General features: G+C 42.0%; 1 protein-coding gene across 1 annotated transcript in view; it reads left to right on the forward strand.

Moving 5' to 3' along the window:
- Window positions 1-18,071, forward strand: part of PCSK2 (proprotein convertase subtilisin/kexin type 2) — a 103,453-nt gene that overhangs the window by 67,848 nt on the left and 17,534 nt on the right. Inside the window, exons 6-8 of the mRNA XM_051792684.1 lie at window positions 4,031-4,107; window positions 10,491-10,579; window positions 13,245-13,420. Coding sequence (XP_051648644.1) covers window positions 4,031-4,107; window positions 10,491-10,579; window positions 13,245-13,420 — 342 coding nt within the window. The remainder of the gene's footprint in view (window positions 1-4,030; window positions 4,108-10,490; window positions 10,580-13,244; window positions 13,421-18,071) is intronic.

The following is an 18,071-nucleotide window of genomic DNA, read 5'->3' on the forward strand; positions in this document are numbered from 1 at the left end:
AGCAGCATGATGTGTAGAGGGCACTTTTCCCTTGAACATCCAGCTCAGCACCGGTAGTCGGGGTGCCAGGAGAAGCTGTGCTTCTGTGCCAATCACCTCTGAGGCTGCTTGTATTCCTTCATAAGCCACTAGGATTTCCTTCTCCATGGGGGTGTAGTTGGCTTCAGATCCTCTGTAGCTTTGGCTCCAGAAACCAAGTGGTCGGCCTCGCGTCTCACTAGGCAGCTTTTGCCAGAGGCTCCAGGAGGGACCATTATCCCCGACTGCAGAATAAAGTACATTTTTCACGTTTGGTTCTGTCCTGACTGGTCCAAGGGCCACGGCATGTGCAATCTCCTGCTTAATCTGTTTAAAGGCTTGCTGTTGTTCAGGACCCCATTGGAAATCATTCTTCTTACAGGTCACTGAGTAAAGAGGGCTCACAATTTGGCTGTACTCAGGAATATGCATCCTCCAAAAACCTATGGCCCCTAGGAAAACTTGTGTTTCCTTCTTGTTAGTCGGTGGAGCCATCACTATGATCTTATTGATGACTTCTGTTGGAATCCGACAATGTCCGTCTTGCCATTTCACCCCTAGGAATTGAATCTCTTTGTCAGGGCCCTTGACCTTACTCTTTTTGATGGCAAAACCAGCTTTGAGAAGAATCTGGATGATTTCCTTTCCTTTTTCAAAAGCTTCCTCTGCTGTGTCCCCCCATACAATAATGTCATAAATGTATTGTATGTGTTCTGGAGCCTCACCCTTCTCTAGTGTAGCCTGAATCAGTCCATGGCAGCTGATGGGACTGTGTTTCCACCCCTGGAGCAGTGGGTTCCAGGTGTACTGCACTCCCCTTCACATAAAAGCAAACTGTGGCCCACACTCTGCTGCTAAGGGGATGGAGAAGAACGCATTTGCAATATCAGTGGTGGCGTACCACTTCATTGTCTTGGACTCCAGTTCGTACTGGAGCTCCAAAATGTCTGGTGCAGCGGCACTCAATGGCGGGGTAACTTCATTCAAGCCACGATAGTCCACAGTTAGTCTCCATCCTCCATCAGATTTATGTACAGGCCAGATGGGGCTATTGAAGGGTGAGTGGGTCTTGCTGACCACCCCTTGGCTCTCCAGCTCTCGGATCATCTTATGGATGGGAATTGCAGAATCTCGGTTCGTTCGGTATTGTCATCTATGTACTGTTGTAGTGACCATTGGCACTTGTTGATCTCTGATGTGCAACAATCCCACAATGGAAGGATCTTCTGGGAGGCCAGGCAGGGTAGATAATTGTTTAAATTTCTCTGTAACCACTGTAGCTACACCAAAAGCCCATCGATACCCCTTTGGATCTTTGAAGTATCCTCTTCTGAGGTAATCAATGCCAAGGATGCAAGGGGCCTCTGGACCAGTCGCAATGGGATGCTTTTCCCATTTGTCCCCCATTAAACTCACTTCAGCCTCTAGCACTGATAATTCTTGACATCCTCCTGTCACTCCAGAAATCCAGATGGGCTCTGTGCTTTTATGCCTTGATGGCATCAAGGTGCACTGTGCACCAGTGTCTACTAAAGCTCGATATCTGCAGATCCGACGTGCCAGGCCATTGAATCTGCGCAGTCCAGTAAACCCTATCGTCCCTTTCCTTCTCCTGGCTGAAGGCAGGGCCCCTCTATTGTTCCTGATCAGAGTATTCACTGTCTGACCTTTGCATTGCCCAATCAGAGGTCCCCTCATCAGGATCACAGGAATTTATCTCAGTCTTTTTGTGTCTCAAAGGTTGCTGATTTCTTTCCAGGGCCTCTGCATCAACTGCATGGGCGACTTTCTTACTAGCTTTCTTCCCTCTTAATTCTCGTAGCCGGGCTTCTCGTCTCTTTATATCTGAGCTGATGTAACTTAGTGTGGAATAGCTTATTGGTAAAATATACATCAAGTGACCTATCCTAGTTCCATTTCCCTCCCAGGGAGGGTTACAACCCCCCCCCGACATGGATGAAGCCTGGCCCCTTGCACAAGTCCTTTTCACTGCCTGGATGCTGTAGAATCCAGACTTCCTCTGTTGCATTAAGATGGGATACCCAGGCACACTGGTGAGGCCCAAAGTCTTCTAGCTCAGGATCCTGCCTCCAGCAGCAGCCAGTGCTGGATGCTTGGGGAGCAGCATGATCACCCAGTCAGAGGCTGTGCCTCCCTAGCTTTTGGCATTCTGGTTTATGGACTCCTGGAGAAGGAGAAATTGCAGCCTAATGCTCCATCCACATTTACCTAACCAAATTTTATTTCATTCAGGCTTTTAACCTCTGTGTTGCTGGGCAGCAGTGAATTTTGTAACTCATTACATGTTCTGTAGGAAACTACTTATTTTGTGCTGCTTCTAAGTCTCCCCTCTGGTAATTTCAATAGATTCCTATTAGCCTTAGTATTATGAGGAGTAGTCAATAATAACTCCCTGTCCACCTTCTCTGTACTCTAATGATTTATAGACAACTGTCAAATTCCCCTTTTTTCCCTGGCTGAAAAGTCGTGTTCTGTTTACTCTTAGCTCATGCAAACCTATGCCATTCAAAGTGCTGTATAAGCAGTTGTGATAATTAAAAGAGGTAAATTAATCAGACACCTGGACACATAGAAGGACTGAAGATTTGTGGCTCTAGCTGACAAGATTGGAAGGCATCTTCAGGCTGAAAATCAAGGTCTTAGTGAAAGATAGGGAGGGATCAAGAAGGATCTCAAAAAGGGATTCAGCTGTGAGCTGGAGGAGAGCATCAAGCCATGTGAGAGCCATTCTGTTCCATCAAAATGCTGAAAAATATTTGTTGTCTGTGCTGAATATAAGCAACCAGGCTTTCTGAAATGAGCATCCAAAAAACCCAGCTCTACAGTAACTTAAAAGATACTTAGTTTTACCCTACAAGTATCAAGGACAATGCTGTCCCTTGTTCATTCTTTTTGGGGGTTAGGGATTTTGAATCTAAACCCCAAACACTTGGGTGCTACCAATGGACTGTCTATTCCTGTACCACAGGAACTGAGAATCAGCTGAAGGGGAATGTTTTTAGGAGCAAAGCTATTCATACACGAGTCTCAAATTATCTTCAACAGCATGCTCAGCCAAATCTTAAAAGGAATACAAGTACACATTAATTAAGAATTAACATAATTCTGTTCCTTGAGTATGGTGATTATTAAAATGTAAACTCAGTGAACATACACTTGAGAGGGAGCTGCCAAATATTTTTAAAGCCTAATTTTCAGTCACCCTTTATTTATTTTTTGATTAAGAGAGAAGAAAGAAGATGGCACTTGACTTTCTGAAACTTTCCATTTACTTCTTAGATATAGCATCAAAAAGCTCCTGAGTGTCCTTAGCTGCTGATAGGGCAAATCAGGAATGATTTAGATTTACATGGAAAGCACAGACATGGGATGACATTTTGAAAAGCACCCAAAAGGCACATTTGTGAAGCTGTTCACAAGCTAAAGGACCAAGAAAATATGCAAGGGGATTTTCAGGCGTATGTGCTGACCATTAATGCAGCTTTCACAGTTGAACTTTGAGAAATTTACATTCTTAGGCATTGAAATGCTTTTAGAAATCTGGCTGTTGTAGTACCACAAATGAGTTTTTAAAAAATAATTCTATTTCAGAAGACCTATGTGTCTGGTCACTTCCAACACTGTCTGGAAAATACGATTAAACCTTTGCTTTGCCACACCAAGGTTAACACCTGAATACTCTTGTAAGTGTTGATGAAAAGTACCTCAGCAGTGACCTGAGCTCTCACACCACCCTACAATTAGCCACACTGTTTTGAAATACCAGTGGTCTGCAGGAGGCTTGGCTCTCCAGAAAGCATCTTTTCCCAGACTTGCTGGTGTGGGAAATGGGAAGTGGCACAACAGGGACTGGTTTCTGTTCAGATGCGTCTTGCAGAATGAAGAGAATGAAGTTTGCCGATGATTGTCAGCTTCCCCTTCAGTTTGTGTTTCACTTTCCCCTGTGTGTCTGGTTTTCATCTGACTTTCTGAACTTCTTTGTGTTTTGCAGAATGCCAAAGCCAGCTACGACTTCAGCAGTAATGACCCCTACCCCTACCCCCGCTACACAGATGACTGGTTTAACAGGTAAGTGGATTTTAGGCAGGCTTGCCCTTCACTTTGGTTTGCTTAAGAAATTCTGAGTATTTGATGACATTTGTGAAATGGCTGTTTTCTGCTAAATTCAGCGGTCACCAGAACAGACACTGCAGTCTCACTATTGCTTGAAAATTAGAGGTTACTTATGACTTCATTTTTTTAGGTAACCTCTAAATAGCACTGAACAGCCATTTTATAGTTTATAAATGAAGTTGTTGCTTCAGAAGAGTGTATTTTTAGATTGTTTGAATAGGTGAAAGCTACATACCTTTTTGTCAGCTGTCCTAGGACATTCCAGTAAACCAAACTGTATAAACTGGTTTCCCATCAACTGTGTCTGAGGAAGTATTACTGCCAGCTAATTTTAAAGGCAAGTAAGCTGGAGAGACTAAAGATTTTTTTGGGGGGGGAAAAGTCTTTTCATCTCATTGTAGGCTAAGAAGGTAGAAAAGCAGCATGGTACAGAACGACCAGTTTAAAAACAATTAGATTTTAAGTTCTGAATCATGTATTTTCACCTTGATTTAAGGGCAACGTACAAGAGTAACATTTTTCTAGCTACTGGAGAAGTTCAAGTCCACATACAGTGACTGGAAAGCTGCTCTGTTTTGTTTATAAACTTGGAATCAACAGTGCAGCTGTGCTTGTTGTGTTAATTGTCCTGAATACATAGTGAATGCCCAAGACCCATTCCTTCTTCAATATGTTCTGAACTTGGCTCTGAACTTAGCCAGTTTTCAGCAGGAGAAGGACTGGTCCTCAAGGTATGGTGTAAATAAGAATGGCCCAAAAGAGAAGACTTCAGATTTTAGAAAGTGTGACTTTTTTGGTTTCCCTAAACTTTTTTTCTTTCCCACATGGCATAGAAACATGTGACAGATTTTACAAAACATGTGTATCCCAAGTTCTGCATTTGTCCCATGGAAAAGCCCTTTCTGACAGCTCCTAGCAAGACATTAGTAGAGTCAAGGGTGCAGAGTCCAAGGTACTCCCACAAGGTGTGATTATAACCTGGTGATCTCAGCATACAGCACCTCTGGATCTGCCCTGAGGTCTCAGCAGGTTCCAACTTGGATTTTCAAAAAATTGTTTCAGGACTTTTTCAATGAAATTTCCAAATGTCTTCTAGGCAGATGTTGCCAGTATTTATGTAACAGCGGTGCTGAGGATTTGAAAACTTTTCAAGGTTTCAGGGCTCAGTCTTAGTGCTTATCAAAAAAATATTTCAGGCCTATTTGTTGTGGTTGGGATGACTGACTGGTCTTTGAGTTTTGGAGGGGGTTTTTTGTTTTTATTTCTTAAGAAGTCAATTGTAGTTCTGTCAGAGTGCCACAACGAAGAAGTACCTGTGCTTCCACCTCAAACAGAGGCCTCCTGGAATGGATCAAACAGATTTAGCAGCTGTGATGTCCTTCTTTGTAGTCCTGTCATTTTTCAGCTAAAGCAAGATCCCAAAGAGATTTCTCCTTCATTTTGGGGAAGGACATCTAACATTTTTAAAGTAGTATGAATCCAATTGGTGAAAGGAAAGTCAGAGAAGAACTAGGGCTCTAATTTGTGAAGGTCTACTGCCTTTCTGGCTTTATTTATGCAAAGGATCATTATAGGAGAAAGATATCACTTAGCTCTGGAGAGGAGGAAAATTAAATTTAGTTTTAGTGGGTAATGGTGGCTTCTGTCGTTTTCAATGTGGAACTGCATACAACTGTGTTCTGCCAAGCCCCATTAACACTGATTGTGCTGCTGTCAAGTATTTTATAGTGGGGTCCAGTCTGCAGTCCTCGCCTGTTCTTCAAAGTGGCCCTGGAGGGAGAGTTACCTCCTAAAGCCTCTTCAAACAGACCTCAGGCATCCTGAATGTGGCAGAGGTCATGGTCTCTGGTCCTAGGTGCCTCTGGCTAATTTCAGACACTTAAGTGAAAAAGTAAATGGTCACTTTTGACCCAGTCTGTGGTAATTAAGAACATAATTCTGGTTTTCATAGAACTGCAATACTTTCTTCTGTATCTGGAGGGAATGGGGAGCTCAAGTCAGCAAGTCAGGAGGAGGAGAGCAATGGAGAAATTGCTCTGCGGATGTACTTTACTATTCTTTTGAGAAAAAAAAATTGGTACCTAGAGTGTATAGTATTCTTTGCCAGTGAACCTCTGTGATGATGGGACTCCCTACCCCTGGTAGTGTTCAAGGCCAGGTTGGATGGGACCCCGAGGAGCCTGATATAGTGGGTGGCATCTCTGCTTGTGGCAGGGAGATTGGAACTAGATGATCTTTAAGGTCATTTCCAACCCAAACCATTCTGTGATTCTGTGAACCTTGAGTTTTCTTTCATGAGACGGGGAATTTTCTGCCTTGCAAGGTAAATCGTGGGAGCAACACATGCAGTAAAGCATCCATTTCCTGCCTTCACAATATAAGAAAGCTTTAAGATGAAAGATTTCTTGTTTTCTCCAGATTAAGATGCAAACCAACACACTGTATTCAGCTGTTCAGGAGTAGTTGTGACTGTTTTTCTCTGCATATTTCTTTGCTTATACAGTTAATTGAGTTGATGTATTCCTATATAAGCTATTACCATGACTTCTGACTTCTGAATTGTTGTTACTGGTAGGTTACAACTGTCTGCTCTGACAGTCTGTCCATATGTGTAGCTCTACAAGTGCATCTGGATAGGGAGTGATTACACAGAAAAGCTATTCAGAGAAACCTGCAATAAAGGCTCCATTTTGCTCTGTTTGCAGTCAGTGATGCACCTCCCATTGAATTTAATGCATACAGGAGAATCAGACTCAAAACAGGATAGCATGATATCCCTTTTTCCTTGAAGAATGCGTTTCTCTGTGAGCAATTCAAGTGATTTGTGGAACAAGAAGCAGAGGACTGATCACCCAGGGGCTTTTGTGAGGTGCCAGCTGCATGTGCAAAGTGTCATTAGACTTTAATTAAAAATGGGAGGTTTTGCATGGAGTATTTCATTAATCACAGCTGCTCTGCTTGTAAGCACAGATTCCCCTTCCACTTGGTGCTTTTTAAGGCTGCTGGAAGCACTTTGGCCTTTCCGTCTAACAGCCAGTGGCCTATGAAACCAAGCTAGGTGGATTTTAGAAGGGCAGAGTGTGGTGCCTCAGAGAGGGAATTGTAGTCAGGCAGTTCAGCTGCTGCTACAGGCAGAGGCATATGGGTGGCTGGGCAGCCAAGGGATTTATTTCCATGCTTACTGTACTCACTGCTTGGCTGTGTTCAGACCCACAGCTTGGGGACCAAGCCAGGAGAGGGGACACTGGGACAGAGCTGTGTTTGAGCCTGAGGAGCAGTGAAAAAACCGGAATTAAGCCCTGTTCCCAAAAACAGAGGCAGCCCCACAACACTCAAAGTGATTTTTAGGAACCACTTTGGGAACTACCTGTGATTTTGAACACCCTCTCTTCCTGAACCACATTCAGTACCTTGGCATTTTCCACGTTGTACAGTGTGGAGGTACCAATAGGGATCAGTGATAGCTTGGCCTTTCTGTACAGCCCTCTGATTTCTTGTTGTGAGCATGCAGAAGGCACAGCTTGGGCTCCCCATCTCAGAGCACTGAGATTACAAATAACTGATCCAAATAACCAGTAATTATTTCCACTCCTGTGGCCTTTGTATATTCTCTCACTCAGATAAGAGTTAGCAGGGCTAAATATATTCACTATCTTGGAGATCCCATATTCTTCAGAGGTAAAAATGTCGTTTACTAGTTAAGGATCCAAAGCAAAGTAGAGGAACACTTTCCCTTCTGCAAACACTCAAATGCTTAGAGGCTGATAATGTCATGTGAATAAAAAGGGGATGTCATTTGCTTCACAAAAGTGTCCCTGTGAGCTCTGCATATTTAACTGCTGCCCAGTGCAAGCAGCTAAAATGATCAAGATACTCAGATGGTCCCAGCTCTTGAGACTGCAGCTCTGCAGCTGAAGTTAGGATGGATAGGTCCTGTCCTTTGCTGTCTGCAGAAGCATTTCAGAGCAGATAAAAAAGGACCTCAATGAAAATATGTGCCACCTCTGACACTTTCAAAAAACACATTGATAGAAGGGCACACACAATAGCATTAGCAGTAGGTTTTAGAAACAAAAGTAGTTTTTAAAGACAAAACAGAGTGAAATTTTCATGACTTGTATGGGTACCTTACTTAAATGCAGAAGGCAAAACTGTTTTTCAGTTGAATCCCCTTCTCCCATCTTATTTTTTCATGAATGTTCATGCAAAATGTTTTCATTTATATAACATTTATGGAAAACTTTCTCCACGTACTAACATATGACTTGCTCGTCTTGCTAATATGTGGTTTACTTTCGAAGTAACTTGTTCAAAAGTGAAAATATTCTTCATTGTCTTCTATCCCCTTGTTTCAACCATGAGAATAATAGGGAAGAAGTCAACACTGTAGAGAAAGGGTGTGATTTGTGCTCATGACATGGATCACTTCATAGAAACCACAATGGGTTTATCAATGATACATGAACAGCAAATAGTGCTAAGTTGGAAAAGTCTGCTATTTGCCATTAATAATTCAACCAAATGCATTTCCACTCATTCATATGTGGTTATTTTTTTTTCTCTAGTTAGCAGCATGATATTGAAACCCCGAGCTGCTGGAACAGACCTGCTTGCAGTCTCCATCATAAGGGCCACAGTGATAGGGAGGCCAGGCGAGGGAGAGGACCTTTTTGTAAAACCTTTTCACAAGAGAAGTCCTAATACAGTTTTTCTATCTGTGAGAGAAAGAGCTCACCTGCCAACGTCACTGATTTTTTGCACCCCAGCATCAGTCAAGCCAATTTTTAACAAAGCCATTTATTCTACTCTGTGGCTTATAGCTACCCCACAGGTGACTAGATAATGAATGCCTAGCACAGTGTGTTTTTTTCACACTTCCTTGAACAAGGGCATGAGGAAAAACATGCTTGATTGCTGAAAGAAATTTGTGCAGCAGCTGAATAACAAATGTATGTTACTGTTCTCACTGCCCCCTTTGAAAAAGCGACATACATGAGATCTTCAGTCTTTTGTCATCATTCACTGTGTACGTTCAAGACTGGTCATTTGCTTTCATGGAAGTACCTTTAAAAATATATTCTTCCAAGTACTGCATGAAATGTTGTTGCTTCTCACCCCTTTACTAATTTTACTCTCACCTTTGCTAGAGGTGCTTAAAGGGAAAGAGAGAGAAAAAAGATGATTAAAACTTAATTCTGCTGCCTCCCAGCGTGGTCCATCTGATAGTCAGAATAGCCTTTACAATACAGCACTGTTAATTGCTTGAATCCTTAACTTGCTATAGGAGCAATGCCAATTTTAATGCACAGAATAGAATGCATGAGCAGTAGGATGGATTCATATTGATTCAACATCTTAAACTTAAAAAAAGCCTGGCAGCAGCACAGGTTTCAACAGTTTTCCTGCTGTGCTATTTTTTTAAAACTAGGTTGTGTTGTCCATGTTTATCTTGTCTGCAGTTTAATTTCTGTGATGAATTAGGAGAAAGGAAAATGCAGTTTGCCTTCCTGCAGGACTGTCTGAGAGTCCCTGCCTGTTAAAGGGTCTCTGTTAAGGGCTGCAAAGCACTTCAGAGACACCAGGTGTTTTTGAAATGCTATATGTCAGCCCAAACCTAGACCTCTGTGTCAGAGCAGAGACATTTCCCATTTGAGCAGAAAGAAGTAGCACCATGAGCTGACAGCTGGAGCACCTTGACAGCTCCTCCGGGAATTAGGCACTGGGGTAGAGGCATGCATGTGCTCTCAGGTCTGACAGCTTTGGGCCTGGTCAGCCAGGCCACAGCTCTGCTGTTGAGAAGTGCAGTGACCATTTTGGCTCTCTTCTGCTATTCCAGCTTGGTATTGCACCCACCTCTTCCCTTAGCATTTCTTTTGTGGGCAGGGATGTGCTCCTTGCACATGTTCAAATAGCAAAAAGTCAATCAGCCTTTGTTCTGCAGGGTTGAAAGTAATGAGTGTCATGCTGTCAAGCCACAAAAATAAAGGAATTAATATTGATCTTATGTTTACACTGTTCTGTCAGGGGCCTGTTTCCTAATGACTAATATTTGGTAATGAGGCAGAACCTCTCTGACAGAGTTAAAAAGAAATGGTCTGAATAACTTTGCAACAAAATGCAGTGTTAGTATGCAGAGGGGAAGTTGGATACCTCCTGCTTCAGGAAGGAATGAGGTCATCCAGGTATCCAAGTACAGCACTCAACAGTTTGCCATGGAATGGTTTTCCTCTGCAGCACTGAGAGCTGACTGAGGAAAAACAAGCTCTTGATGATCCAGCTCAATTCAGCACATGCATTAGCTGGGATTCATGTGGGTCTCTCTGTCTTCCCTTTCACAGCCATGGGACAAGGTGTGCAGGAGAGGTGTCTGCTGCTGCCAACAACAACATCTGCGGCGTGGGAGTCGCCTACAACTCTAAGGTTGCAGGTATGGTAGCAATTTGAGGGATAAATGGTCACTGTGCCTCAGGCAGAACTTCTCCTGCAGAGCCAGGGAGCATTGCCCAGGACAGGACTACGGGTTGGCACCGGGCCATGTATTTATTACTTTTCACAGAAGCTGAGGAGAGGAATTTCTCCATGGCTTTGCCTTTTCAATCAAAGGCCTCTTTAATAGCCTCTTTAATAACTTTGCAAAGGAACAGCTCTGCTCCTTCATATGCCAGTTCCTGTTCATGCGCTGATTTTCAGTGCTTCTTCCCTGCGTAGCTGCAGAATCATTTCTGGCAAATCTCATTTTGCAGAAGGTAAAGTATAAATTCCTGCTACACTCAGAAACTATTTGAAAAGGCAAATCTCATGCTGGTCTTACTCTTTAGGCTCTCACAGGGCAGGGCCTGCAGAGCTGTAAATCTCTTTGGTCGTTGGTTTCCGCTGTTTTAACAGTGATGCAAAATGGTAGGAGCAGATGCAGAGGATGAACTGGGTAGTACCCAGCATTCACACTTCGTGTGTGTTGGGTGTTTTTACTTCTAACGGGCTCTTTTCAGTCAGATAGACTGAACACAGTGCTTGGAGTGAGTTAGGCTCTTGGACACCATGTGTTTAGTTTAGTTTAAACTGAAGAAATCCAGTTTTCCTACAGTTCCATGTTGAGAAACGAGCCACAGCAAGCAGAAATAGATGCTTATGAATTTCACTTAAATTCCCCTGATCCACACCAGGACACCAGTGTGGATGCAGCTGTTGCTTCCTGGGGATGGTTCACAACATGTGTGCATGGACAGCTCTACTCTGCTTGGCCAGTCCCTGTTTCACTGCAGTGTCAGAAGAATCTGGGGAAGGCTACATTTTGTCTGTCACCTACACAATCAAAAGCTGAATCTCCACTGTAGAAGGGCACCAAGCAATGTTTGCTGAGCTGTTACCCAAGAAGTATCACTGAGAGTTAGTAACTGGCCAGCCGTGTCTCGTGCATGTCTCCTTTCTTCAGTAATGGTAACATTCCCTTCAGGGATGGACATTCCACAAAATTTGCATTCTGGCAATAGCTACTGTTAGAGGAATGTGAATTGGTGCATGGGATTTTGGCTGGACCTTGTCTGGGTTATTCATCTAACTCTACAACTTCAAGATGGATGCTTAAAAATAAAGAAGTGAAGACTTTTTCTGGTGACCAACAGCCTACAAATAATCTTCTCTACTTCCCCACTTCATAGCAAAATCCCCACAGGATTTTGGAAGTGCCAGCCAACCTTCCCTGCCTGAGAACAGTGTGCACCTGTAGCACCACCGTGTGGTACATGGGGATGTGGAAGTCCATGCAAGTTGAGAGTCTGCTGCTGTCATGGTTCAGGGTCCATGTTTGCAAGTGGAACTGGAAGTTGGTAGCCAAGGATCTGGAGTGTCACTTGTTTTTCTTCTTGTACCTCTTTTTTGCTCTGAAGATGGCTTGGCTTTTCCTGTTGTTTCCTTATCTCCCCAGGGTCAATAATTAATTCTGTGGTTTCAGTGCAGATCTGCATTTTACAAGTACATGAAGGGATTTCTCAATCATTGAATTTGACTTCGTCATTTCTAGCTTGAAATAGTAGATCAGGAATATGCAGCTTTGGTCTGGTTTCTATTTGAATATTATACCACTTTTTTCCAGCCTCATATTTGGCATATGGGGTTTATACTGAACATAGTAAAACCACTGGTTCCTGAATCAGGGTCCTCACGACCATTCACTCTGTTTGGCTCTGTGCTACTGATTTCTGTCCCATCTGTGTCCTAAACCACTGGGAAAAACTGAACTTCCACTCAGGGCTACAAATGAAAGTTGGAATGAATCCCTGGTTACTCAGGTCTCACCCAGAGGCCACCGGCCGGTTGGCTCTCAGTGAATCTGTCCTATGTGTGGGGCATGATGGATGTAAGGGCTTGCGCTGCTGTCTGTCACACTCTGGCTTGCTTATAGCCAACGCTTTGAGGTTTTATGAAGTTGACATGTCCTAAGATTGTATCATTTAAACTCTTAACTCCTACTGCAGTGTAGGTTAAAGGAAGCAGGTTTTAGTTTGCTTTTTTCCTCCAAATACTGACCATATTTTGCTATTGCATCTGCATGTTGACACAATGGTATTTTTCCAGGAAATTGCGGTGTAGTGTGTTTCTCTCCTCTGATTAAATTCTGGAGAGCCACCAAAATAAATAGAAAAATTACTTGAAAAACTAATGACCTGTCAACACAAAACTGAGCATTAATTCGATGAGGGTGGCCTTAGTCTTTTTCCCTAGTTGTTACAAAATACTACTTTACATACCATTAATATTATTTAAATGCTACACATTTCTGAGACTGCTGAATACGAGTATTTTTTAAGTGTTCTCCAATAGTAGATGGAAAATACTGTGTAATGAGAAAGCTAACAATAAAGTACTTTCTCTTTCTGGGCCACGCTGCCTTGCTGTGGCTGGGTGTTCAATACTGACATCCTGCTGGGTAAGCACACCCTGGTGAAATGGGAATGGTGAGTGTGGAATTACTGAGTGATTGAAATTGCCAGTGAATTAAAATACTTGTATTACCAGGGACCTTCTGCAGGTGCTGAGATTTTATCCTGTGCTGGGTAATGCATAATTCATGTTTATGTTGATTAAATCTACAGGTATTCGAATGCTTGACCAGCCATTTATGACAGACATTATTGAGGCTTCCTCCATCAGTCATATGCCTCAAGTCATAGATATATATAGTGCCAGCTGGGGGCCAACTGATAATGGGAAGACTGTGGATGGACCTAGAGAGCTAACACTGCAAGCCATGGCAGATGGTGTGAACAAGGTAACAGTCTTATTAATAATCTGGGTACTGGGGCAGAATGGTGTGTACGGGCTCACACTGAAACCAGTGACTTGGGAACACAGTGCAGTTGTGTAAATTATTCCAACCTTCAGCATATTCCATTGTTAATTGGAATATGCTGCAATTGCAATATGCTACTCTCTGCAATATTTTGGTAATATTTTGGCATTGCTTTTATTGTATAGTCTCAGTATACTGTGTTTATCTCTAGTCTGCTTACATATGCTTTTCATATGCCAACACAGTCAACAAGGAAGAACTTGATCCTGTAAATATTCCCCATGTTGAAACATGCCAGCTGTGCTGATGCCACATGGTCTGTTTTGGTGTGTTACCAATTTAATTATTGTTTTGGATTTAGAATGTCTTTCAGGTCACTCATATAAGGTCATTATTATAGCTTGATTCAACTGCAGCTGTTTAGATGTTCACGGAGTAGTATCATTTCCCAGTAGCAGGAGCCTCCTTGTTTATTCCCACCTTTCCACCTTCTTCTAGGAGCAGTCTGTGGTCTTTGTAAAAGACATTCAATATTGTCCTGTAATCTCTTTAGCCTGTACACTATTAGAAGGTTGGGAACATGGGTGCCAGAACTCAAAAAAAAAGCAAATCAGCCCAAAACAAACCAACCAACCTAGCATGGCTTTGTCTGCATCTCTTCAGTGTCATGCAGCCAGATCAACCACAGCTGCTCCTGGTAATGTAGGGAATGAGCCTCCTCCCCTTGGTTGATTATAGATGGCTTTCCATATTGACAAGATCTGAAATTCCCCAGAACATCTGGGGTGGTTTTGTGTGGGAGCTCCACAATTACTCAGTTTTCCATCCAAACTATTTCGTCCTCTTAGTCGTGCCAGTTTCTCCCACTCTTCATCACCACCTTGTTATGAGCAGCACATTCAGTTTACCCTGTTTTGTAACATGATAATTAAATCTACTGCTGTGGTAAGTAGTGAAGCTTCTAAAGCTTTCTCAAATCCTGAACCCCAAATGTTTTGCCTATAACAGATTGATTATAGTTATCCTCATGCTCCTGCCATAAAATTAGCAATATACTGCAATAACACAGGAAGACTTATCACAAATTCCTCCTGAGTCTGCTCAGTTTTATAGTATAAACTCTACAAACCTCTGATGAGTTCAGAGTCCCTCTGAAGTCATCTTACACAAGCTGTGTTTCTTCTTGTAACCTTCTTTCGTTTATCTAGTGTTTCTGTAAAGATGCCCTTATATACTTTGGTCTTGAGGAGGATCTTTCTTAGGTATGTGGCAGTTTTAGCAACACCTTAATGTCTTAGTTACTTGGTCTTTCTTCCACTAATGTTGGTTGGAGCAGACATAAATACTGAAAATAGAAAAATTCCCATATAATTTTTGTGTTGATCTCTTCCCATGCAGAACTTGTCTAAAAGTAGCAGAAAAGGCACAAATAATCCTGGCAGAGGAATGCAAACTGAACTGGATAGAGTTATTTTACCCTCCAAGAGAAGCAGATTTTAAATTGTAGTCATGGGGGTTTTTATAGTTTGGTGTGTAAAAGATCTTTCAATTAACTTGCTGTCGTGTTACCTTATGCTTTAGTTTGTGGAGTTACACTGGAATTAACCTCTTGGAATGTTACATATTGGAGAAGGGATTTTTCTCTTCTGTTTTATTGCCTGGTTGTAGTCCCATACCTGGAGTGCTGGGCATATTACTTTTTTAATTGCCTTGCCCTCAGGAGTGTCTGTGATTCCCTTCAAGAAATAATTTGCAATATTAATATCAGAAGGAGCCCTAAGGTCACTTGGGTTGAAGGCTTGGGAAGGAGAGGGAACAGTGACAGTGAGCTGTGCTCTGGCATGACTTGCTCTCATACCTTATCAGAGACATAAAATCAACAGGAGAGCCTGCATTAAGAAAGCAGTTCTGTCAGCCATTGCAGAATTAGGAGGAATGGTACTGGATTCTACCCAAGAAAAATGCTGTTTTCCAGGGAAAATTACACTTCATCTTGTAGTGGCAGTAACCCAGCGAACTCCTGGCAATACCTGCACAAAAGAAGAGACAGCCCCACCCCAAATAACTCACTTTGCGTTGTGATCATAGCTCTAACTACCCTTATTTTGTTCATTACATTTCCTGTCATAGAGTGATTTTTTTGGGAATGGTTTGTTCTGATCTCCTTTTGTGGAGTGCCAGATTTTCTAGAGATACCTCAAGCTGTCAGTGGATGCTGGGTAATCTCCGCGGTGCTTTGAAAAACACACTACAGACTTCCCTGCGTGCAAACGAAGACTAACAAGCCTTTGATATAATATTCTTTTGCCTAGTTTAGGTCTATAATATATGCATCAAATTCTCTATTGACTGTACAAATGTAAATCTAATTTATGATCATTTTTCAAAGTAACCCTCCTGCTTATTAAAAAGGATCTTTTATAAACAGAGACAAATAAATGTAGGAATTCTTCTTATCAGCCTAGAGCTGATTCTCACCAGAGTGATGGTTCACGAATTAATGATGAAGCTGAAATATTGGCAGGGAGGAAGCAACATGCTGAGAATAAAAATATGTTCTTAAACTAAAAGCAATGCTTCCAAATGTCCTAGAAGGCAATGTAAGATCTCTTTCATGGAGCAAGATTAATATCCTTGCTGCTAATGCAAAACTAAAAATCAGTAAGTAGCAATGATACAAAATTCTCACAGGGAAGATGCAGTTAACTGAGCTGACAAACACAGATAACATTTACCTTGTTGCCACCACACTTGGGTGAAACTCACTGAAAAGAGTTTAATCCTTCCCCCAAGCTCCATTGCACTGTCATGTCCTTTAGATGTCCTCCTTCCAGAGCTGCTGAGATGTGGGGGTAACTGGTCAACTGATAACAACAAGATGATGAAAACTGCAGAAACTGTGGAACTTCTTGTTAATAAGTCTGTTTTTGTGGCTTGAAGCCAGGCAGTCATAACTATGTGGACTAAGGCTGACATATCTTTTATATCTGATTTATCTTCTTCTAGTTGAAGATGTCCCTGCTTATTGTAAGGTGGGTTAGACTAGTTGACCTTTAAGGTCTCTACCAACCCAAACTATTATCTGATTCTATTTTCTTACGTTTCCGCTTCCATTACCTGTTCTTGGCATGTGTTAAGCTCATCCTTGCCTTCTGTCTTAATCATGCCTTCCCTTCAGTGCCCTGTTTGCGTGGAAGGTAAATAGCATGAATAGAGGCAGCACTAAAATAGAATAATTAGGGAGAGCAAAATCTGTCCATCACACTGGCAACTCCTTTATGGGCTCTTAATAACTGCATTTCTAAGGCTGAACACAAAAGGGATGGTGTGTGCATGAACTTGGTGTCAGCATAACACATGTAATCAGAAGGTCTTGGGAAAGGGACTCAAGCTGCTTTTTGTTAATAAGACACAATCGAGTTTTTGAGTGCAGTCTTCCTTCACTGTGCTATCTCATGGTTTTAGTTCAGGGACAAGAGTCAGCAGCTTGACTGAATCCCTGAGTAGTGGTAGTTGCACTACAAAGACGAATGAGCTCACAGCTGAATTGAGGTGCTTGAGAACAGGGATTAAAAGAGCTTCTTACACACAAACGTCCACAAGAGTTTGACAATTACTGGCACTGGTCTGATACAGATGAACACCCTCACCTAATGCACATTTCAGCTGCTAGAAAAGATGTATTTGAGATGTAATCGGAAAGGACCTAATACCTAATACAATATGTTTAAAGTTGTAGTTTTTAAATACTAGGTTGAAACTTGTGAGTACCCAGTACCTGCCTAATGAGGGGGCCTTGCACTCATTGTATGTATAGTTTGACTGGAGAAAGCAATACTGTGTAGTTTACATATCCCTTGTCTGAGCTGTGCTTACCCGCTTTGGGGCAGGACATCTTCGAGAGGGAGGTAGGGATGGTAGATGGAAATCCTGTGATAGCACATCTCTCTTAAATAGAGACTTTTTGATTGTTGGTACTTTGCATCCAGAATTGTATCAGCAGTCATCTTAAACAGGAAAAGGCTACTTAGGTCAAGAAGTAATTCCACTCATGTTTTATGGTACATCCTGTCTTTAATTGCAGTGTGTCCAGTAAACATTTCTTACTTGCCATTTTGCGAGTCCAGCTCTTTCCAACTTCAGTTATTGGAATTTAGGGCAATAAAAAGAAGTAATGAGCTAAGCTGGTTTCTATCTATTGAATTTTTATGATGTAGGCTTTTATATTACTAGGTTGTGAGGGATTGCTCACGGACAGAATTAATTCCTTGAGACTTCACTGGCTTAGCCAGAATATATAAGACATGATCCATTCGTGCTTGTGCTGGTGAAAACATTATTGCTTCCATAATATGATTCTACCTAAGAAAATGCTGCCCAAGTACAAATTGCCAGGAGAACAGTATTTCAAATTTATAGTCTCATCATGGCTTTGTAATTGGGCTGACCAATGAAAGAAGAAAGGACATTGTTAAAAGTAAAGGGAAATATTTCTTATTTGCCTCCCTCTAAGGGCACAGACATTTTGTATTTTATTGTACTCTAAAATATGCTGAAGATGGCACGTTAATGAAGTACATGCAGTTAGATATCTCTAACATCGTTTTATTTGCTCAACAGCCAAATGAGG

This window comes from Manacus candei, unplaced genomic scaffold (assembly GCF_025592945.1).
Source record: "Manacus candei isolate 608988 ecotype Guabito, Panama unplaced genomic scaffold, ASM2559294v1 h1tg000035l, whole genome shotgun sequence".
Classification (NCBI taxonomy): Eukaryota; Metazoa; Chordata; class Aves; order Passeriformes; family Pipridae; genus Manacus; species Manacus candei.